At 37.1% G+C, this 25088-nt stretch overlaps 1 protein-coding gene across 2 annotated transcripts in view; it reads right to left on the bottom strand.

The window, feature by feature from the left end:
• Positions 1 to 25088, bottom strand: part of NOX4 (NADPH oxidase 4) — a 180108-nt gene that overhangs the window by 94769 nt on the left and 60251 nt on the right. For both annotated transcript variants that reach the window (XM_061406013.1, XM_061406014.1), the window contains 3 exons: positions 9938 to 10154; positions 7236 to 7400; positions 7057 to 7119 (listed from right to left, as the gene is read on the bottom strand). In XM_061406013.1, the coding sequence (XP_061261997.1) occupies positions 7057 to 7119; positions 7236 to 7400; positions 9938 to 10154 (445 nt within the window). The remainder of the gene's footprint in view (positions 1 to 7056; positions 7120 to 7235; positions 7401 to 9937; positions 10155 to 25088) is intronic.

Here is a 25088-nt window from a genome sequence, read left to right as displayed (position 1 = left end):
TTTCCACAATATTAGAAGAGCTGAGTAGTGTAGACAATATAACACTTTCAATTGCATATTTCTCCTGAAAATACATTTTTATAGTTTCAGTAAATTCCTCTTTAAAACAATAATTATTTTTTGTTGACTCCAACATGTATGTCCTAAAGCAAGAGGATTTTAGAAATAGGAATGCACTGAACATGGTCAGGAGTGAGGCAGGAGCCAGCCAGGGTGGAATAGCTGACAACACCTTTCAGACAGGCAGATCTGTGTTTCTGTCTTGCCTGTGTCACTAATCAATTATGTTATTTGATATCTTTGAGTCACATTATTTTCTGCATCATACAGAGTTAATAATACACATCTTTGGAATTGTAGAAGAATTAAATAATGTAATATTTTCAAAGTTTAAGAAGGAACCTCTTAGGCATTTAATTAGTAGGTACTGTTATCCTTGACAAAGACAAGATGTGTATAAAATTTTAGTGGGGTTTGGCATACGGGAAGTCCCTTTGTTTTGCTTTGTTTTATTTCAAAGGAACCCATAAAGGAACTAGCCAGTGAAAATGCTTGAAAAGCATTCATTTTACATGTAAGTGCCAAACAGAAGTAATTGTACAAAAGAAGGAAATGGCAGGAAAAGACAGTAAATTAACATAATAGCATAATGTAACATTTAGCCCAGAAATGTTTTTGCTTTACTCAAATTCATTTCCAGGAAGCAAGACGATTCACCACTTTTCTTTTTTATGAAAACAGAAACTCCCTTAGGGGATGGTAGGAGTGAGCCAGCTAGCAAAACCCCAAATCTGGGAGGGCTACAAGTCGTTTCCTAAGCCTACACAAAATGCATCGTACACAGATGGTCTGATGAAAAGAATCTTCCTTTGCCTTGAAAATTCTTTTGGGAAGCCAACTATTGTTGCAATTTAAAATATCTATGAGATATAATTATCTTTAAAACAATCAAACCTTAAATTGATGTTTAATAAGGCATAATCAAAACATATGAAAAAAAACCCATGTTTAAAATAAGGATGGATGTGAATATAAAACATACACTTGCAAAGACAAGATCTATTTTGACCTACAGGTTGCAAGGCAAACCTAAAAATACTGAGAGCATTTGGCAAATGTTGCTCAGTCGCTCAGTCATGTCCAATTCTTTGTGACCCCATGGACTGCAGCACACCAGGCTTCCCTGTCCTTCAGCATCTCCTGGAGTTTGCTCAAAGTGATGTTCACTGAGTTGGTATGCCATCCAACCTTCTCATCCTCTGTCGCCCCCTTCTCCTGCCTTCAGTCTTTCCAAGCATCAGGGTCTTTTCCAACGAGTCAGCTCGTCTCATCAGGTGGCCAAAGTATTGGAGCTCTGCCTTTAGCATCAGTCTTTCCAGTGAATATTCAAGTTTGATTTCCTTTAGGGCTGACCGGTTTGATCTCCTTGCTGTCCAAGGGACTCTCAAAAGTCTTCTCCAGCACCACAGTTCAAAATGTCAAATTACCAACAGAAATTAGGAACAAGTAATTTTCCATTGGTAGCCCTGAGAATGGGGCAGTAGAAGTGAAAAATGACCTGCTGGCTCTGACCAGACATTCTCAGGAAACTGTTTGCACTTGACTTTGGTGGTTCTTCCCCAGCCAACTTTGTCACAAGTACATTTCCCGCTCCTTTTCGTAGCTAAAGATAGTCATGATGACCTTAAAGATTAGACTCAGAATCTGACTGGAAGCTGGCTCTTTGACTGACAGTCATGTCAGCCAAAGCATTTCTTGCTTCTCCTTGAGTTCAGTTCAGTTCAGTCGCTCAGTCGTGTCCGACTCTTTGAGACCCCATGAATCGCAGCATGCCAGGCCTCCTGTCCATCACCAACTCCCAGAGTTCACTGAGACTCACGTCCATCAAGTCAGTGATGCCATCCAGCCATCTCATCCTCCGTCGTCCCCTTCTCCTCCTGCCCCCAATCCCTTCCAGCTTCAGAGTCTTTTCCAATGAGTCAACTCTTCGCATGAGGTGGCCAAAGTACTGGAGTTTCAGCTTTAGCATCATTCCTTCCAGGAATACCCAGGGCTGATCTCCTTCAGAATGGACTGGTTGGATCTCCTTGCAGTCCAAGGGACTCTCAAGAGTCTTCTCCAAAACCACAGTTCAAAAGCATCAATTCTTCAGCGCTCAGCTTTCTTCACAGTCCAACTCTCACATCCATACATGACCACAGGAAAAACCATAGCCTTGACTAGACGGACCTTTGTTGGCAAAGTAATGTCTCTGCTTTTCAATATGTTTCTCCTTAATTCCTCTTTTTCTTTTCTCTGCCTTTATCTTTCAAGTAAGAGATGGGAGGAAAAGATAATCCATCTTTTAAATATTTCTCAAGGTAAGTCCCAAACACTGACTATATATTAAGTGTTTTTTACTCTTTCAACAGATATATATTGTGTTACTCTGTGTACCAGACACTGAACTATGAATGTATCCTTCAAAGGGCTCCTGAATCTTATGGTCTAGGAGGAAATGTTAGTCATTCAGTTGTGTCCAATCCTTTGCTACCCCATGGACAGTAGCTTGCCAGGGTCCTCTGTCTGAGGGATTCTCCAGGCAAGAATATTGTTGTTGGTTCCCACGCCCTTCTCCAGGGGATCTTCCTAACCCAGGGATTGAATTTGGTTCTCCTGCCTTGCAGGCAGATTCTTTACCACCTGAGAAACAGGCATTAAACAAGTAATTTAATGGCACTAATTGCTGAAGAGAATATGCAGTGTCTTATAAGAGGAAAAGGTCAAGAGAATGTGTGGTATTTGGGGTGTGAATAAATGGAAGACACAATAATTGGTTCCCAGGGCAAAGAGATTAGTTTAGACAAAGAACTTAGAGTGAGAAAGTAAAAATGGGTTTAAAAAATGGATGAGTAAAATTTAATGGCACTATTTGTTAAAGAATGTTTGATAAACCATTAATGGGGTAAAAGACATTGTGAATTTTTAAGTGATTTTTGTAAGCACTATTTTCCAAACTATTTTAGGTCCTTTTCCCCTTGTTTTTGTTAGGGAATCTTCAGAGAACCATGTTCCTTTAAGAGAACCAAAGAAATGTCCTAGAAGCAGCAGAAAGAATAAGGAAAAATCTTGTCTTAATTGAAGAAAGTAAGAGAGAAGAAAAACTATGATGGATACAGAATCCCAGGCATCCACCCTTTTTGCCTCATCCAACACACTCTGATGGAGAAGGAAATGGTAACCCACTCCAATATTCTTGTCTGGGAAATCCCATGGATAGAAGAGCCTGGCGAGCTCTAGTCCATGGGGTCAGAAAGAGTCGGACAGGACTGAGCAGCTGAACAATAACAATAAAACTTTGAACCTTTTAGTCATATTTCTACACCTTGGGATTTCAAGGCTTCCTCATCCTTCACTATCTCCCAGAGTTTGCTCAAATTCATATCCATTGAGTTGGTGGTGCTTTAATATTTAATATTTCCCAGTATTTCCCTTTAATATTTCCCAGTATTGGGGTCTTTTCCATTGAGTCAGTTCTTCGCAACAAGTGGCCAAAGTATTGAAGTTTCAGCTTCAGCTGAATGAATATTCCAATGAATATTCAGGACTGATTTCCTTTAGGATGGACTGGTTTGATCTCCCTGCTGTCCATGGGACTCTCAAGAGTCTTTTCTAGCACCACAGTTTGAAGGCATCAATTCTTCAGTGCTCAGTCTTCTATATGGTCCAACTCTCACATCCATACATGTCTACTGGAAAAACCAAAGCTTTGACTATGTGGACCTTTGTCAGTAATGTGATGTCTCTGCTTTTTAATATGCTGTCTAGGTTTGTCATAGCTTTGCTTCCAAAGAGAAAGTGTCTTTTCAATTTTATGGGTGCAGTCACAATTGGCAATGATTCTGGAGATCAACAAAAGAAAATCTGTCACTGTTTTTACTTTTCCCCCTTCTACTTGTCATGAAGTGATGGGACCAGATGCCATGATCTTCATTTTTTAAATGCTGAATTTTAAGCCAACTCTCCTGTTTCACCCTCATCAAGGGGCTCTTAATTCCTCTTCATTTTCTACCATTAGAGTGGTATCATATCTGAGGTTGTTGATATTTCTCCCAACTATCTTGATTCCAGCGTGTGATTCATCCAGTCCAGTTTTTTTCATGATGTACTCTGAATATAAGTTAAATAAACAGGATGACAATATACAGTCTTGATGTACTCTTTCCCAACTTGGAACTAGTCTGTTGTTCCATGTTCTGTTCTAACTGCTGCTTCTTGACCTGAATACAGGTTTTTTTAGGAGACAGGTAAGTTGGTCTGGCATTCCCATCTCTTTAAAAATTTTTCAGTTTTAACTGATCCACACAGTCAGAGGCTATTGTCAATGAAGCAGAAGTAGATTTTTTCTGGAACTCCTTTCCTTTCTCTGTGATCCAAAAAATGTTTACAATTTGACTCTGGTTCCTCTGCCTTTTCTAAACTCAGCTTGTACACCAGCAAGTTCTCAGTTCACATGCTGCTAAGACTAGCTTCAAGGATTTTGAGCTTTACCTTGCTGAAAGAAAGTGAAAGCATCAGTTGCTCAGTCTTGTCCAATTCTTTGTGGACCTATGGACTGTAGCCCTCCAGGCTCTTCTGTCCTTGAACACAATTTGGTAATTGATAGAGTACAGTATGATAGTTTTAACATTCTTTGGCAGTGCTCTTCTTTAGAACTGGAATGAAAACTGACCTTTTCCAGTCCTGTGGCCACTGGTGAGTTTTCCACATTTGCTGACATATCGAGTGCAGCACTTTAACAGCATCATCTTTTAGGATTTCAAATAGCTCATCTAGAATTCTATTACTTCCACTAGCTTCATGCACAGTAATGCTTCCTAAGGTCCACTTGCCTTCACACTGCAGGATGTAAGGTTCTAGGTGAGTGATCATACCATCATGGTTATCCAGGTCATTAAGACCTTTCTGTATAGTTCTCCTGTGTACTCTTGCTACCTCTGCTTAATACCTTTTGCTTCTGTTAGGTCCTTATCATTTCTGTCCTTTATCATGCCCATCCTTGCATGAAATGTTCCCTTGATATCTCTAGTTTTCTAGAAGAGATCTCTAAAAGAGAAAGTCTTTCCCATTCTGTTGTTTTCCTCTATTTCTTTGTTCATGTAAGAAGGCTTTCTTATCTCTCCTTCTATTCTCTGGGACTCTGTTTTCAGTTTGGTATACTTTTCCTTTACTTCCTTGCCTTTCACTTCTCTTCTTTCCTCAGCTATTTGTTAAGCCTCCTCAGACAACCACTTTGTCTTTTTGCATTTCTTTTTCTTTGGGATGGTTTTAGTCACTGGTTCCTGTTCAATAGTATGAACTTCCATGCACAGTTCTTCAGACGCTGTCTACCACATCTAATCCCTTGAGTCTACTCTTCATCTCCACTGCATAATCATAAGGGATTAGATAAATAACTCCTGCTTTTTCTTTAAACATTTGACACTTTCTCTTGGTTTGTGTTATTCCTTAAATACAAATATTTCTGGCCTAGCCATCTTCACAATTACATGCTCTCAAGGGGCAAATTCAAACTGCAAATAAAAATTATAAGACTTGCTAACATAAATTGACATGCTTGATAATTTTCACATTTCAGATTGTGTTCTATGTGCTTTATTTGTAGTAGTTCATCTGAACTCATAAGGTGTGTGTGAATAGCTATTGTTTTTATAATAATATTACACTAAGAAATGAATGTACAAAAAAGATGAAGTAACTTGGCCAAGGTTTCCAAGTTTTCAACTTGAATAATACATTACATTTAACAGCGGTTCCAACGGGGGCTTTCCAGGTCATGCTAGTGATTAAGAACTGTCTGCCAATGCAGGAGACATAAGAGACACAGGTTCTATCCTGGGTCGGGTAGATGTCCTGGATAGGGCATGGTAACCCACTCCAGTATTCTTGCCTGGAAAATCCCATGGACAGAGGGGCCTGGAGGGCTACAGTCCATGGGGTCACAAAGAGTTGGACACGATTGAAGTGACCTGCAGACAGCACAGCCAATTCCAGCAGAACTCCATCTCTAAACTTTAGCACGTCAACACGCTGTTTTCCTGGACCTCCCCCCACAATTTGTTCAATTCTAACATGTAAACACGTGGTCCCTGCCTCAGTTACTTTTGTTAGAAACTGAATAAAATCCTAACCTCCATCATCAATGGAAAATCTTAAATAAATTACATTGTGTTTCTACCGTGACATATAGTGATTAAAAATAATGAGGCATTTACAAATACATAACATGGAAAGTTGTCCATGATCTATTGGTGAGTGAAAAAAGAAAACTTTAAAACAAAGGATCCAGCAAATGAATGGCAGACACCCATATATGCCAAAGAATGTAAGAAAATATCTGTAAGACTTTGTCAAACTCAAGAACAGGACTTGGGAGAGGGGTAATGAGGAAAAGTTATGATGTGATCCTATATGCTTCTGAATTATTTACTTTTTTCATAATGGGCTCATGCCATTTGTATAAGGCAAAAAATAATATTAGGAAATGGGCTAACAATATTTGATGATACCATGATTTAGCTAGATTTCCCCGCATTATTTGTTCTATTTTATTTTTCTGATTTTATTTTCCTTTTCCTTCTCCATACACAGCCTAGATGCCAATTACACTGAGCTTTTTCTTTTCTAAACATTTTCTTATGCTTCCATCTCAACCCACAGTATTCTAGTTCCTTAAATTTAATTTCTCTAAAGAAAATCATGTACATTTTATAATTTGGTACATATTTTATAAAAAGAAGAGTCTAAATATTCAGGAAATTTTCTGCATTTTGAATCAAAAATATTTTATAAATTAAACATAATATTTCCTGAAGTTTAAATTTTAAGAAAATAATTAATGGTTACTAAGTTTCTGTCTAGGTAATTATATTTCTTGTAAAAAGATGGTTTACTTAAACATTAAGAATATTGTGACAGCCTTGAATGATTTTTAGAATGAGGTGGAGTGCATACACGCACAAAGAGAAAGATGCATTTCATTCGAAACATTAGAAAATCCAAAAACAAGTTTCTTACCATTGTGAGAGTAAATGGATGGTTTTCTAATGCAGACACACTGGGACAATGTAGAATAATATACTAAAAAACAACAAACAACTTTTAAATGACCAAGAAAGAAGTTCAAATATCTTAATAATGCTAATTTTGAAAAAACAGAATAAGGGTATTTTAAAAGTTGCTGGACACTGACTCACCTGGCCAGGTCTTGCTTTAAAATTTTCTTTGACCATTCGGATTTCCACGACATCTGACGGATGACTTGTGACTGAGATGATGGTGACTGGCTTGTTGCTCCGGATACACCTGTAAAGCCTTTCAGCACAATATAGGCACAAAGGTCCAGAAATCCAAAGCCAGGTCTAATGGAGAATTTTTGAAATACACTTTAAGAAATACTTGTGTTATAGGACTCTTTATATCCTGCCTCACTGCTTATTTGACACATTACAGTAATAATACAGCAATGATAATTTAATCTGTATTTGAAATAACAAAGTGTAAAGAAAAATGAGTAAAAAGCAACAGATGCTCACTGCAACTTACTGAAACAAGAGTAAAGTATAAAATAGAAGGGAAAGTAATGTCAGGACCCTACCCTATCCTATAATATTATAAATACTGAGTTGTAAAATCAGTTTATTGAATGCTTGATATTATCTGCTTGGGGCTGTGCTAAAATACATGCATTTTTTTAATATTCACAATAACTCTTTGAAGCAATTATTGTCAGCCTTAATTTTCTGATGAGGAAATTGTGGCTTAAATATGTAAATATACTCTGACCAACCTCTATAAACTAACATGTAGGAGAAAAAGAATACAAAACCAAATTATCTTGCCACTATCAAGGGTATAACTACCATTAACAGGTGGTTTATTGTTTCATATATCCTTCTGGGCCCACAAGAATACATGTTGTATATATACAATATCTTTCTCTAAAGGAAGAAGAAAGAGAAGTAAAAGCTCAAGTAAATCTGGAGTATTTTAGTAAAAAATGTACCAGTCAAATATTTGTTTAAAAAAATGAGAACCCTAGGTATTTTTAATGCACACAATATGCATGCATAATATACATATACAAAATGTATAACCAATGTAAAATATGTATATGCACATATTTTTAAGCATGGGCATACCACATGTGTTGTTCACAATTTACTTTTACATAATATAATATGAACAGAAGATACTATTTAGAATTTGGAAACCATGACAATTTTGCATGTATGCTGGAGGCATAACCCTGATCCCAGGATAACTGCGTAGCCTGTGTGGTCAACCTTTCTCCTACAACTACACACTTTATCTCCCTCAAAACTTGGAGGCCCCCAACCCAAATGTATTTTCATGGTCACCTTTTAAAACCTAATCTATAGAGTTATTCCAGAAGGTCCTTCTTCCTTCCATGCAAATCATGCCTGCTCCTCACATTTATTGGCTTGGCCAAAAAGTTTATTCAGATTTTTGCATTCCCATCTTATAGAAAAACCCAAACGAACTTTTTGGCCAACCCAACAGTTAGGAACTGTGTGCAGAGTAAGCATCACAGGACAACCTCTGCAACTTTGGGACAGTTGCTTAGCCTTTGGGCATCACACAAGTAAAATGGGACTCACAATACCTGCCTTCCCTAACATAAACCATTGTGTGAAGCCAGAAAAGCTCTGAAGATTGTAAAGCTTAAAAGAAATCTAGAGGACTGTTATTAATAAGAAAACAAGACTAACACACTCATTCCAAAGGCATCTACAGATCACTATCTTTCGACTCCCCTTTCTTCTTAAAACAGACATTCAATTTCACTATTTCCCGACTTTCATTTGGTACAGACACAGAATACAGGGTGTAATATCCACATGGGCAGCTCCCATGGCTACAAGGGAAGATTATGACTCTTACCAAACTACTAGTTGGCTATTTGGGGAAGAGGTTTCGTAAGAGCAAGGTAATTTGGTTTTGTATTCTTCTTCTCCTACATGTTAGTTTATAGAGGTTGGTCAGAGTATATTTACATATTTAAGCCACAATTTCCTCATCAGAAAATTAAGGCTGACAATAATTACTTCAAAGAGTTATTGTGAATATTAAAAAAAATGCATATAATGTATTTTAGCACAGCCCCAAGCAGATAATGGCAACCCACTCCAGTATTCTTGCCTGGAAAATCCCATGGACGCAGAAGCCTGGTGGGCTATAGTCCATGGGGTCGCAAAGAGTCAGACACGACTGAGCGACTTGACTTGACTTTGAAGCAGATAATATCAAGCATTCAATAAACTGATTTTACAACTCAGTATTTATAATATTATACATAATATTGTACCATAATAATATTATACCATAATTTCCTCATCAGAAAATTAAGGATGATGGTAATTGCTTCAAAGAGTTATTGTGAATATTAAAAAAGCATACAGTATATTTTAGCACAGCCCCTAGCAGATGATACTAAGCATTCAATAAATTTATTTTACAGCTTAGTGTTCATAATATTATACATAATATTACACTATACTGTAATAATTATTATTAGTAATACTAGTTTTTTCACTATTATTGTTCTTATTCAACCTACTTTTCTCAATGCATAAGGAACGTATCTTTGCCACCTTTCTTATGGCAAGCATCAGTGCCACAATTTGCAAAGATCATATGATGAGTTAAACAGGAATTTTCTATATTCTGTAATATCATAGGTCTATCTCATTGAACAGTAGGCTGGCTATTATGTAATAACACGTACTAATTTGCTACTGAAACAGCCTGAAACCTTCTCTTCTGGAGGAATAACTGCTGTATTACCTTCAAAAACATGTTTAAATGCAATGTTGATCAATTTTTTATAGGAACATGGACTTTGCAGAGATCAGTAAAGACACAGGACTAATCTGACCTGTGGAAAATTAGCTTGGAACCTGGGCTCTTCCATACAAATCTTCACAAATGTGTTCTGGGTAAGTTCATCAGGCTTTGAAAATCCTCCAGGAAAAGATTCGTGAAAATGTTCTGAGAGATGCTCTGGTAAATGAGTATTCTGGTAGTGGGTTCCATTAAGATTAATGCAGCCAGGAGGGTGGGTATCTAAATTAGTTTGATACTTCAGCAGCCCTCTAAAATTCATAAAAAAATAAAAACAAAGAGATAAAAAGGAAATTGAAATCACAGTCACAGTATAATAAAATAACCTTTTTTTCTTGTTGACTTCCACATACCATTTATTCAAGAAGTGCTTCTCATATGTCTTACATAACAGTAATTGAGAAATCTTAAAAATCTTAACAAATTCATTACTGTGGAACTAAATTAAAAAATTTGTCCCTCCCCCAAAATATACCATATGAACAGAAGATACTATATAGAATTTGGAAACCATGACAATTCTGCATGTATGCTGGAGGCATAACCCTGATCCATAAATCCATGGTAGGGAAGAGGCATACAATCTTTCCAAATATTCTTGAATTTGACAGCTTTTATTTCAAGTCTATTAAGCATTTATACAATCACATAGAAGTTTTCACTTCAATAAACACTATAATATGAGTACTTTCACTATAATTTCAAACACAAATGGAAAAGTACAGGGTTCACATTTGATTTGGCTAAGACGAGACAAAACAAGCCTTGCTGATTCACAGAGAAATGTTAAACAAACACGATAACAGAAACTGGAAACGTGCATCTCCTATGGTCCGAAAAAAATTAATACACTCCATAAGACCCTAAACCTGTGTACTTTTCAATTTCTCCATAAACAAGAACCACAGTAAAGGCCCACAATAATGAATCAGGAAGGAAAACCTAAAACCCTAAAATCCCATTCTGATTATTTCATATTTTGTGAGATTTAAGATAAGTCTTCAACTTTCTCTGTTCTGTATTTTTTATCAAAAGGAGTTAAGTAAGATCTACTTCATAGGGATAGTGCATCAAATCATAGATTTATATGAGTTTTTTTTCTTTTGCATAAGTAAATCTTGAAGAAAAAACTAAGACTTTGAAAAGCATTGAAATGTTTATTTTAATTTTGAAAATATTAAAATTTTAGTTTCCAAAATTCTTTTTCTTGGTTGGCTACGAGTGTTTTAAAATTGCCCTTCATGCTAACCCTAACCCTAAACTTTCATGTTTTATATTACCCAAATAATTTTAGTATATTTAAAAAGTACATCTTTAAGTTTACCACAGCTACAATAATTATGTAAATGATTTTCACAAAGATAATATTTTAAAACAACAAAGACTATAACAAGAATAATGGTATGAAATAGATCTAACATATGAGAGTTAGGAAAGCAATGATTAAGTCTTTGGTGGAATGTACCATCTACTCAACTTGGTCATTCTCTCATTTTCTCCTGATGCTTATGCTCAATTCCCTTTCACTTTTCATTTTATTTTACTTTCTTCCCATAACTAATCATCAGAGAACACACAGTACATGTAATGAGCTTCTAGGTAGTGAATTACATTACGTAATATCCAGGGTAGGCCACACACACATTTTTTTGAAGTAATGTAAATATGGTCTAAGTATGGAAGAAATTAGGAGAAGGCAATGGCACCCCATTCCAGTACTCTTGCCTGGAAATCCCAAGGGCAGAGGAGCCTGGTAGGCTCCAGTCCATGGGGTTGCTAGGAGTGGGGCACGACTGAGTGACTTCACTTTGACTTTTCACTTTCATGCATTGGAGAAGGAAATGGCAACCCACTCCAGTGTTCTTGCCTGGAGAATCCCAGGGATGGAGGAGCCTGGTGGGCTGCCATCTGTGGGGTCGCACAGAGTCAGACACAACTGAAGTGACTTAGCAGTAGCAGCATGGAAGAAATGCACAGATATTGTACAAGTATGAGAGAAGTATGTAATTCTTTATAAAATTCTAGTCACATAATACAATTGCTGTGCCATTCTACTTAGAAAATCTGATAATTTGGTACAGCTTTGATTACAAGTAATGAGTTACCCAAACTTGCTGCTCCTACTGACTACCCTGAGGGTAGTGGCTGACAGGCAGACAGGCCAAAAATCTGGAACAGTTTTTCTATTGGCCATAAATTGAACAAACTGGGATAATGCAACTGGCATGATCCTACATGGTGCTACCAAGTTCAAGAAATACTCAAACCTGGCTCCTAACCCTTCAGAAACTTAAGATCCAGTTTAGAAGGTATCTTTAGAGAAGCTAAACATAACTCAGACCACAGATGATGACTTGATTGGAATGATTTAATGACAGCTTAGTAATGTATAGTAAGTATGAGGTCCAGACCAAAACAATTTATATTCATTTCATATTATCCTCACAACAACTACTGTAAATAGGAATAACTTTTTATCAATTAAGAAACTATTTTAACAGATTAAGTAATATCACAGCAAGTAAGTGGCAGAGCTAAGATGTGAACCCAGGTTTGACTCAAATTCTATGGCTTTTCACCTCTTACTATACAGCATGCTAACTCAATGGATCACTAGATCCTCAAAACTTTCATTCGAAAAAGATAAAGGATGGACAGATCAATATTTACTAAGAAAGTATGTCAGAAAATTTGTAAACATCTATTTCCTACTTGAGTTTCTCTGGTGGCTCAGTGGCAAAGAACCCGCCTGCCAATGCAGGAGACACGGGTCAGATCTCTGGGTTGGGAGGATCCCTTGAAGGAAATGGAAACTCACTCCAGTATTCTTGCTTGGAGAATCCCATGAACAGAGGAGCCTGGTGGGCTAAAGTTCACAGGGTCGTAAAAGAGTCAGACACGACTTAGTGACTACATAACTAACATAACTAAATAACTAAACAACAATAACAACGAATTTCCCACTTAAACTTCAAAATGACATACAAGGTGTTTTTATTCCCATTTTACAGATGAGAAACCCATATTGTGCAGGTAAGAGATTCAGTCAGTAGTAGTCAAAGCATGGGGCTTCCCTGGTGGCTCAGATGGTAAAGAATCTGCCTGCAATGCAAGAGACCTGGGTTCAATTCCTGGGTTGGGAGGATCCCTTGGAGAAAGGAATGGCATGGTATTCAGAAACTTGATCTCCCTCATTCCAAAAACCTATGTCACACAAAGAAAATAAGTAGGTTAAAGAAGGAGACATCCAAGAAAGGGGTTCAATATGAACAAAAGCCTGGAAATTAGGTCAGATAGAGTGTCGTGTGTCTGTGTGTGTGTGTGTAAGAGACAGAGAAAGTGAGAGAAAAAGAGAGAGAGAAAGAGAGAGAGAAGGGGCTGCTGAACACCAGGCAAAGGAATGTAATTTATTCCTTCTCCTAAATCATAACAGCAATCAGGTTGGAAATTACCCCATGTACAAATGGTCCTTATTAGGATAAATGTTGTTGCCATGCAGTACAAATCTTCAGTTCAGTTCAGTTCAGTCGCTCAGTTGTATCCAACTCTTTGCTACCCCATGAACCACAGCACGCCAGGCCTCCCTGTCCATCACCTACTCCTGGAGTCCACCCAAACCCATGTCCATCGAGTCGGTGATGCCATCCAACCATCTCATCTTCTGTCTTCCCTTTCTCCTCCTGCCCTCAATCTTCCCCAGCATCACAAATCTTCAGACCAGTCCAATCAAATAAACAATGTTGTTCCTGGTACATAAAGTAGCACAAAATTTTCTAAAATCCCTTTTAATTTGGAGAGCTTTATGTTATTTTAAGCTGTTCTCAAGTTTAATGGCATAGGTTACCTATGTCTATGCCCATTAAAGTGGTATTTTCTTTGTCTCAGAATATAATTATTGTCATTGAAGGAACACATACTAAAGAAAAAAGATCTACAGACAGACAATGATAAACAAACAAAAATTACCATTCATCAGAAAAAAAATCAAGCACAGAATCTTGGGGTTTTTGTATAAACTGTGTGTATTAGTCACTCAGAGGTGTCTGACTCTATGCGACCCCATGGACTGTAGCCCACCAGGCTCCTCTGTCCATGGAATTCTCCAGGCAAGAATACTGGAGTGGGTACCCATTCCCTTTTCCAGCGGATCTTCCTGATCCAGGGATTGAACCTGGGTCTTCTGCATTGCAGGCAGATTTTTTACCATCTGAGCTACCAAGGAAGCCCTTTGTATAAATTAGGTGGTAAAGATACTGAGGAGTTCAAAAGGTAGGACAGTGGCAGGTTTTGAACTTAGTATCAAAAGAAGAGGTAGTACATGCCAGACAGGTGCTTGCTGCTTTACTATTTAATCTATTTCCACAAACTTCATAATACATGTATGTGGTACAGATGAGTGGCCTCGAAGGAAATTCAAAAAAGAGGGGATAGAGGTATACATATAGCTAACTCACTTTGCTGTACAGCAGAAACTAACATAACATTGTAAAGTAACTATATTCCAATAAAAATAAGAATAAAAAAAGATCAGTCTCCTCATCTTAGAATGAGTGAAAACATTCAGAGCTGTTAGGTAATCTGCCCAAGACCACACTGTCAGTCAGTGGTCAAGTCAGACAAAGGCCATGCTCTTCCCGTGTACCAGGCTTGCTCTCCCTGCAGAATTTGCATTCTGCTTATGAACAATACTCTGAAATCAAAGGCCTAAGTATGCAAAGAATACAATTTTATGGCTCTACATGACTGTATATATCTAAAAAAAGGAAATAGTATATTTCTAGCTAGCCAATAATTTTATGTTATTTTTAAAGTTCAATGAAATGCAATAAACTTACCTTTTCATTGTATTAGTGAAAAACGAGTGTTCATTTCTTTGGTACTAGTGCAGAACTACGGGATAGTGCAGATAGCTAAGGGAGTTGGTGATGGACAGGGATGCCTGGCGTGCTGCAGTCCATGGGGTCACAGAGAGTTGGACACAACTGAGCAACTGAACTGAACTGAAGTGCAGAAATTCTTAGAACATGCAACCTTAAATAAAACATCTCTTTAAAAATATATTTCAAGCTCCTAAAATACTTTCACTCTGAAGAATTTTGAATTTTGTGGTTGTTCAGTCGCCAAATTGTGTCCCACTCTCTACAACCCCATGACTGCAGCACACCAGGCTTCCCTGTCCTTCATCTCCTGGAGTTTGCTCAAATCCACGTCCAGTGAGTCAGAGATACCATCAAACTACTTCATTCTCTGTTGACCCCTTCTCCTCCTGCCCTCAATCTTTCCCAACACCAAGGTCGTTTCCAGAAAGTCAGCTTTTCATATCAGGTGAATATTGAATAGTAATGCACATTAAATATTATAGACATGGGATTGATAGATAAAATCAAATATAATCTTTTAATCTAATTACTTCAGTGTGACAACATTTGTTAAAACTGAGTTCCATATGTGGTCTCGATGATTTATTTGAGTCCCTAGTACCTATACGTATTTCAGCAGACCTAATATACCTGCCTTTCTTTAGAGTTTAATGCAATAACAAAGCTCATTTGAAGTAATGCTTTAAAAAATGCACAGCTCTCCTCTGTACCTGCCAAGTAATCCTGATCTTCCTCATTGCCCTACCTCCCCACTGAGATATACCTATTTCACACTGATTATTATTTAAGTTTTGGGACTGATTAATTTAAATGATATAGCCTCTGCCTTCAAGAAGCTTACAGTTTGGTGCACTGCCACCCGAAAGCACTTTATGTGATGGTGGAAATGATCTAAATCTGTGTTGTCCAGCCATGGGCTACCTGTAGCTGTTGAAATGTGGTAGTACAGGCAAAAATTGAATTTATCATATTATTTCACTCTAATTAATCTAAACTGAATAGCCATTCCACAAATTTAATGGGTATAATTAGATATGAAAACAAGAACAGCAACAAAAACCCAAAATCAGTAATGCTATATAGATGTGTAATGACCTCTAAAGAATATACAGAGATGATGAACTCTGATTATGACATTCTGGAAAGGGCTTTGTGGGATAAGCAACTGAAGGAAATGGAGATCCCAGTGTAACAGGATAGGGAAATGAATTCCAATATGAGAGACTACAATGAACAAAATATACTGTTTATGCCCAAACTAGTAGAAGGGCTAATATCTTGTGCATTATATATTTCCCTTATAACCATACTCATTGCCAAATCTCTTCAACTCTCCAGCAAGTTTCTTTCATGTTTTGAGTCTTCAATGTATTTCTAGCTAATTAATTTTTCAAAGCAAATAATAACTACATAATTTTTTAAATATGGCAAGTGCATCTCAAAGTTAAAAGGAACACTCTTATATTGTTGTATCTCTTAAAATTAAATGAAAAATCATTTGAAAATGAAAAAGGAAAGAAAAAGATGTTAGTCAATTGGAAGCAGAAAGTCTTGCCAAGTTAAGACAGGGTACAGTAGGGGATGGAGGTACACAGACTATGGGAATAAGAATGCTTATTACTAATTTTTGGGGGGGTATTATGTTCCAAAAGAGAGATTTTTAAGTATCTGTGGGAATGTCTAGTGTTCTTCAATCATGAGAAATCAAGGATTTTATGGTTTATCAAAATATGTGGTTGTGGACACAATTGTTTTTGCACTCATAAGGATTTCAAGCTGCACTTTCAACACTCAACAGCATTTCCACAAAACAGGTTTCCTTCTATTTTTCCATTTTGCCTCAAGAAATACTTCAGTTATACTACTAACTTTTTAATGCCTGGTTGTGACAAAGTCATTGAAAGTAATATGGTACACAGAATAAATCTTTACCAGATTAAAACACAGAACTCACAAGAACATTTTCTAGTAAAAGTTAAATACTACAAAACACCGTGCCTGCCCAAAGGAGTGTCACAAAATCATCTCTACTTTAATTGCAAGTTACAAATTTCTAACAAAGGCAGTGTAGCTTATGAGACCTTTATGTTTTTAATGATTTTAATCCTTTTTTAAAGTAGAGGAAAAAGTCCCACAAGGAATGTATTTTTTACCTAGTATTCTATAACATACAAAATGCTCCTTTTCTTTATAGAAAACAATATAATACCTAATTACTGGCCGTTCTTTTCACTTTGCTTCAAGTACAAAAAACAAAAAGCTTAAGAAAATAACAAAATACACCCAAATTCAATATTTCAAAACCCACTGGAATTCACTGGATTCTGTGGAATCTACTAGAATGTACACTACTTAAGATCAAAGATTTGTCTTGTGTTTAAAACAGGGCCTGTAATTCATAATGTGTTAATAAATATTCATTGAATGGATTAATAAATTCCTGAAGTATATAAACAATTTTTGTTCTGTCTGTTGAAACTTTTGATTAAGGAGTCATCTGGTTTTAACAGAGACGTTAGTTTGAACTCGTTCTGACTTCAATAAAGATGTCTAGACTTTCACAAATGGCATTTAGTAAAATAAACCATGTGTGTACACTCACCTTTGCAAGGAACAGCACTAAATTAGTCTACAACTAAGAGTATCCCTCTTCACCCTTGAGTACTGTGAAGTCCAACCTGAGATCTCAGTCCTGCCCTGAACTGAGTCCATCCTAACCTAAGTCATCAAGAAAGTCAAGCCTATCTCAGCATCCTCTGAAGGTAGAGTGCTTTTCTAAGCTAAGTACCCAGTACATCTCAGGTAAAATGTAAATGTCTGGATATTCACCCAACCAAAGCTTCTACTCTCAGCCTCACTTTGTCTGGTCTAGCCAGCTTCTGGCTAGAAACTTGCCTTTGCATTCTTTCCTGGGCTCCTGCTTTGGATGCCTGAATGTATTTGCATCCTTCAGCTTGACTGGAGCAACAAAATGGATGTATGACCCCTGTGGTCTCAAGGGCTCCTACTCTGAGAGTGGCTGCTGTTGCTGCTAAGTCGCTTCAGTCGTGTCGGACTCTGTGCGACCCCATAGATGGCAGCCCACCAAGGTTCCCCCGTCCCTGGGATTCTCCAGGCAAGAACACTGGAATGGGTTGCCATTTCCTTCTCCAATGCATGAAAGTGAAATGTGAAAGTGAAGTCGCTCAGTCATGTCCAACTCTTAGGGACCCCATGGACTGCAGCCTACCAGGCTCCTCTGTCCACGAGATTTTCCAGGCAAGAGTACTGGAGTGGGTTGCCATTGCCTTCTCCAACTCTTAGAGACACATTGTAATTGATTAAGTGCTCTGTCGCCATCATCTTCAAATGCTTAGCAATTTATTATCAAAGGGCCCTGCATTTTCATTTTGTAGTAAGCCCTGGAATTAGGTATCCTGCCACAGACTCTGTGTGGCTGGCAAAACAAAGCCTTGGAATCTAAGGACCTAGGAGTGAGATTCAAACCTTCCTTAAGTGTGCAAGTAAAATAGGTCATTCTAATAAGCTTCCTCAGCTGAAAGAGAGATAGTACCTGTTGTCCTCTACTTAACAGGTTTATAAAGGAAAGGGCTTTGATCTCTTGGGAAGGAAAAAATATGTTAGCATCTAATATTTGTTAATATTTCCTCTGCTTTCAGGCTTTATTAAAATGGCAGCATGGGATAAAAGGATTATTCCACATTTCAGAAAAACACTGATGTACTGGAAACATTGCTTATAATAAATTTAGCCCTTGTTCCTTCTCCTTCCTCTCCAACCTTCTTACCCTGTACCTCCAGCCAGAACCATTTGTTATTATAAATAAGGCCCTAGGAGAAAAACCTAGGTTAAAATTACATGAGAAAGTATTCAGTCTGAAGTTCACGATTTCTATCCTCAAAATGGGGAGAAAGTAAACTCACAGTTTAGAAGATTAAAAATTCATTAATAAGTATAGCTTATAGTATAAATTGAGCTTCCCTGGTGGCTCAGTGGTAAAGAATCCACCTGTCAGTGTTGGAAATGTGGGTTTAACCCCTCGGTCAGGAAAATCCCCTGGGGAAGGGCATGGCAACCCCCTCTAGTACTCTCGTCTGGAGAATCCCATGGACAGAGGAGCCTGGCAGGATACAGTTCAGGGGTCGCAAAGAGTCAGACACAACTGAGCATGCCACACGCACACACACACAGTAAAAATCAATTTATGTACATGAAAATGTCTTGTATATATTACTTACATATATCTATATATGTGGCATGCTTATGACAGAAAATACCCCATAATCTCAATCCCCACACCTACCTGGCTTTCAGGATAAAATATCAACAAATGGAAATAAATCATAAGACTTTAGTTAGGAATTATTACATAAAAAATCATTTTTACCTAAGAATGAAAATAAATCCTGTGAATAGGAAATTAGAAATGAGAAAAATACACACATATTTAAAGGTCATAGTTGTATAGAACATTATATTTATTAACATACGGAAAACATAAAAATATTATGGAAGGGGACTTTGGATTGTATACAACAAAGACTTACTTTCTCAGGAATTTTACTCACACTATATATTTAAGCGAAAAATTAAAAACCAAAAAGTGAAGGAAGACAAAGAGATGAAAAAATTTCTCCCATGATCCAAAGAATTTTTAGCCACAGAGGCACACAAAATCTCCAATAAAAATATGCCAGTCTACAATACAACCAAAATAGTCAAGACTTCAAAGTTAATTCCTCTGGCACATGAATTGATATTCTAGTTGCCATAATAACTTATTATCTCAACAACACTAAATGTAAGTGACAGGCCCAGAATGGCAAGCCAAGTGACATTTAAACAAATACACAGATTATTTTTATTGTTGTCTGCAATACTTTGAAGAAACCTGTAAGGGCCTAGAAGTACAACACATTCCTAGATAAAGGCAAATTAACACAATTCCATGTAATCTGGCAAATACTGAGCAAATGAGGACTTGTGAAAGGAGTTTCACAGATAAAGATCAGTAAGAAATAGTCCTATCCTAACCAACAGGGACCTAGTGTCTAGCACATGGAACTCTGCTCAGTGCTATGTGGCAGCCTGGATGGAAGAGGTGTTTGGAGGAGAATGGACACATGTATATGTATGGCTGAGACTCTTTGCTGTGCCCCTGAAACTACCACAACATTGTGAAGCGGCTACATCCCCACACAAAACAGAAAGCTTTTTAAAAAGGAAATAACCCTATTTTCAAAACCACTGCAATTTACCTAGGATATATCACTCTGTTGAATTTTCTTTTCTCTTTGGTATTCTAACTCACAGATGCACAATGGAGATAGGCTGCAGAGAACACTGGGATTTTCTACTGTTCAACTACAACTTCAGCTATCACCTGACTTTCTCCCTTCTACCTAAGGTTTTATATGCGTGTGTCTGCGTGTGCTCAGTTGTGTCTGGCTCTTTGTGACCCTACAGACTGTAGTCCACCAGGCTCCTCTGTCCATGGGATTTCCCAGGCAGGAATACTGTAGGGGGTTACCATTTCCTACTCCAAAGGATCTTCCCAATCCAGGGATGGAACTGGTGTCTCTTGTATCTCCCACACTGGCAGGTGGATTCTTTAGCACTAGCACCACCTGGAAGCCCATTATTATTCTGTTGTTGCTGTTTTTCAATCGCTAAGTTGTGTCCAACTCTGCGACCCAGTGGACAGCAGCACACCAGGCTCCTCTGTCCTCTATCTCCCAGAGTTTGCTCAAATTCATGTCTGTTGAGTCGGTGATGCTGTACTGCTGCTGCTGCTAAGCCGCTTCAGTCGTGTCCGACTCTGTGCGACCCCATAGACGGCAGCCCACCAGGCTCCCCCGTCCCTGGGATTCTCTAGGCAAGAACACCGGAGTGAGTTGCCATTTCCTTCTCCAATACTTTTGGCTTAACCCACAGCTTCCGGGCCTTCCTTACACGTGGCTTTGCCAAGTTTCCATCTGACATTCTAAGAAGGGCAGGTGCCTCTCCCCAGGAAGAAAATCCCACAAGCCTCTCCTCCTTCCACACCAGAGTGGGTAAAAGGAGACCTTAGTACAAGCGCTTCTAAAAGAGAAGATTCTTGGGAACCAGCAACTTCTAACATTTCATTATGTTTCATAAATACCTTCAACAGTATATTCTTAATTTCCTTCTCCTGAGGGCATAGTAGAAGAAAGATAAACCAACATAATAAGCCTCATCTCATAAGTATTTGTCTGCTCCAGGTTAACTTCGTGACTTTTAATTCCTACGAAGCTGACAATGCCTCTGGTTCACCGTACTTATTGACAAAGGCCACTCACTGTGTTCCTTGGGTTTAAAGAATAAATGTTTTTCGAAACACACTCATAGAAAGCCATTCCTTTTCAAGTTTCTGAAAAAATGATTTAAGCAGAATATAAATCATGCTCTACAATGAACTCATGCCAGTAAGTAGTCCCAAATGGCAGAAATCTCTGTTTAAAAGAATAATTCAGGTATCATTTATGTATAATAATAAAATATGGTCTGAAAAGTCCAGCTGGCTCAGTTATTAATATTTACTATTATTTGGCTCTCACTGTCATCCACACATCTGAGGAGGACCTTTCCCCTTTCTTTTCCAGAATTCTCACACTATATTTCGCCTCTTATGTAAATAAAAAGTAAAATACAATTACCACCCACACAACACTTCCTAGAGCTAAAGCCAGTGGGAGTGCTGTCTTAAAATTGAGAGGCTAAGGTGCCAAATCTCATTTACAATGCGTTCCCTCCTTGTGCCTTTCAAAGGAGTCGGTGAGGCTCTGGGCTGAGACTCTGTGACATTCATAATTGCTTTTCCCTCCAATATCCCTTTTATCAGTAAGTGAGAATGGCAGTATAGCTCTCCTCTTGATGAGTTTTTCAAATGAAAATGAAGAAAGAAATGTCCAGTTACATTTATGTCTGGAAAGAGGAAACATTTTTGGCTTTTTAATATTTTTTCTGAATGTCTTCTGAATTGAAATATCTTTAAATACAGTGTAAAAATAACAATCTCCTATAAAAGTATATTAAAAATGAGGAAAAAAATTCCTTAGGAGAAGGTTTGTCTTAAAGTCCTCAAATAAACCTTTATCATTAAAATCTATTGCCCTTTTGAGATCTAACAACATTATAAAGATTGTTGCCCTTTCAAGGAATATTCTCTGATCTGCTAAGCAATTTTCATTACACATTTACCAGATTACTTTGCTAATAGGAAAATCTGGGCTCTTAAAAAAAAATTATTGTTCAACCAAATAAATGTGGAGTTTCTTCCTTACACAGTTATTTATATTAGTGCAAGTATAATTTTTTTCCTGCTAACATTTATTCAGTATATCTATATTCTACCTACATTGCTGCATTCACTTATTTAAACCTATGAGACAACTCTATCATATGGATATTCCATTATTAATCCCATGTAGTGGATAAACAAGAAAGGACAAATTATCTGGCAAGGTCCTATAGCTAGTAAGTGATGTAAGCTCTTAATTGCCATGCCACACTGATCTCCTAGGGAAAAAATAATATATTTTAAAAATCCATTTAATCGCTGAAAAATAATTTGAGTTTGCTGCTGCTGCTGCTGCTGCTAAGTCGCTTCAGTCGTGTCTGACTCTGTGGGACCCCATAGACGGTAGTCCACCAGGCTCCCCCGTCCCTGGGATTCTCCAGGCAAGAACACTGGAGTGGGTTGCCATTGCCTTTTCCAATAATTGTGTTTAGTATATATGAAATATTCTTTTTTTGGGTGCCAGGCAATAGAAATGCTTATAAATACTAATGGAAAAAATCTAATACATAGGCAAAAAGAATAAAAACTAGGTTAAGCTAAAGGCATACACAATCAAGTTAACTGGGCTTCCCTTGTAGCTCAGTTGGTAAAGAATCTGCCTGCAGTGCAGGAGACCCAGGTTTGATTCCTGGGTCAGGACGATCCCCTGGAGAAGGAAATGGCTACCCACTCCAGTATTCTTGCCTGGAGAATTCCACATACAGAGGAGCCTGGCAGATTACAGTTCATGGGGTCAAAGGAGTCGGACACGACTGAGCGACTAAGCACACAGCAAACAATCAAGGTAATTGGATCCTAAATAATATTGCGTGTAATATTTTGAGCAAAGCTAAGACTTCCACTTAGCCAATATAGATTGCATACCCCAGGAGAACCACATTTAATTTCAATTTCCAGTTTTAAATGGGATACAGGGAAGCCATGCCAATAGCCAGCTTGATTTAGTAGTTAAGAATGTGGGCTCTGGAATCTATTTCAAACAAGAAACAACTTCATAAAAATTAGAGCTTTCCAAAAACAGAATGGGATTTTCAAAATTAGAAATTTACTTAGATATGTTGTAGGGAGATTGAAAGAATCTTGGTCAAAATCATCTTTTGAACTTTCTTCAAAATGAGATTTTATAAAAATAAAATTGACTTTAGAAAATTATATAAAGCAACTGCTCCTCCTTATTATAAAAGTCAACAATTTCAAACAGCTTTGCTGTTGAATTAAAAAACTGTCTACAATTTCTAGCCTATGTTGATCCTTCAATTTTCTGCACTACTAGAATTCTGGAAAATAAAGTATGTTTACACTTGGAAAATATGTAGTTTAAAATTGCCTTTAGCACTTTCAATTGATTTTTTTTTTAATTTCAAAATAATAATCAATGCTTGGAGACTAAAGCTTATATATTACATTGTTCTTCTATACCCTATTATTGTACTTAACATATTGATGGAGAAAAAGCAAATGACCAGCAAATAGTGAGTTTCTGTTCAAATCTAAAGCATACTCTACTAGAAACTTCAGTATAAATTCAAGAAGCTTGTTTTGAATAGCTGTACTTTAGTTGTATAACCAAAAGCTAGAGAGTAAAATTAACAAAGCATTTTATAAATAAAAATATATCTAAGTCTTCAACAATAGAACAAATAATAGCTTCAATAGATTTACTTACAGATAGATCTTTTGCAATAAAAAAGAACATTTTGAGAAATGTTCCATTTTGAAAAAACTGTAAGATTTATCAGTAGTAGTTTTTTCCCCATACCAGAAGCATAATCTATGTAGCTTTATTAAAAATTAAACTTCACAGAATTATAAACTTTTAGTTAGAAGATGAGTAAATTCTACAGATTTGAGTTATAGCACAGTGACTACAGTTAATAATACCATATTGTATACTTGAAATTTGCTAAGAGAGTAAATCTCAAGTGTTCATGCCAGAAAAAGAGGTAACTGTGTAATGTGATAGAGGTATTAATTTGCTTGTACACTTTAAATATATTCTATTTTATTTGTCAATTATTCTCAATTAAAAATTAAACTTCATAAAATATGTATACTACAGAATGCTTAAAGTATTGTGTATTTGTTGCATGACACATTTCAGTATTAGAATAATTATTTTCTTCATTTTTATCTATAATATGCAAAGAACTATTAATTCAGTTGGTATAATAGATTGAATATATAAGTCATTCTTTAGAAGTGTTTGGTTATTTCTTTATATAAATTAAAGTCACTTTCTGTTTATGACCCCTGTTCCACAAAAGTAAAATCAAGATTTAAATATATATTGCATTTCCCCCCATAATGGAGACAGAACTCATTACTCTCTAAATTTCAGAAGTCTATGTAAATGCTTGAACCTTTGAAAAGTGACTCTATTTGAAATACAAAGAAACAGATCTCTTCAGAATTTTAATTTAGTACAGCTTAAAGGCAAAAATATGCATAACTAACTTTACCAGCAAGTTACTGTATTTTTCTCTAATCTGTTATAGCTAGAGATAGCAAGCCCAGGTAAATCAAGATATTAAGCTTTAAAAATAAAAACTTAAGACCCTGCAAAGTAGGCTCTATGTTCATCCACATCATTAGAACTGATTCAAAGGCGTTCCCCATCATATAGACTGAAGTAAGTCAGAAAGAGAAAAACATATACATGGAATCTAGAAAGATGGGGCAACAACGGAGATGCAGACATAGAGAACAGGCTTACGGTGGTGAGGGGATGGAGGTGGGGGGACTAAAGGAGAGTGTAACATGGAAGCATGTACCCTGCCATGTGTAAACTAGATAACTGATGGGAATGTGCTGTATGACTCAGGCAACTCAAACCAGGACTCTGTTACAACCTAGATGGGTGGGAAGGGGTGAGAGGCTGGAGGGAGGTTCAAGATGGAGGGGACACATGTATTCCTATGGCTGACTCATGTTGATGAATGGCAGAGGCCAACACAATATTGGGAAGTAATTTTCCTTCAATTAAA

Source organism: Bos javanicus, chromosome 29 (genome assembly GCF_032452875.1).
Source record: "Bos javanicus breed banteng chromosome 29, ARS-OSU_banteng_1.0, whole genome shotgun sequence".
Classification (NCBI taxonomy): domain Eukaryota; kingdom Metazoa; phylum Chordata; class Mammalia; order Artiodactyla; family Bovidae; genus Bos; species Bos javanicus.
The sequence above is the reverse complement of the archived record's forward strand: the minus strand, read 5'-3'. Positions and strand labels throughout refer to the sequence as shown.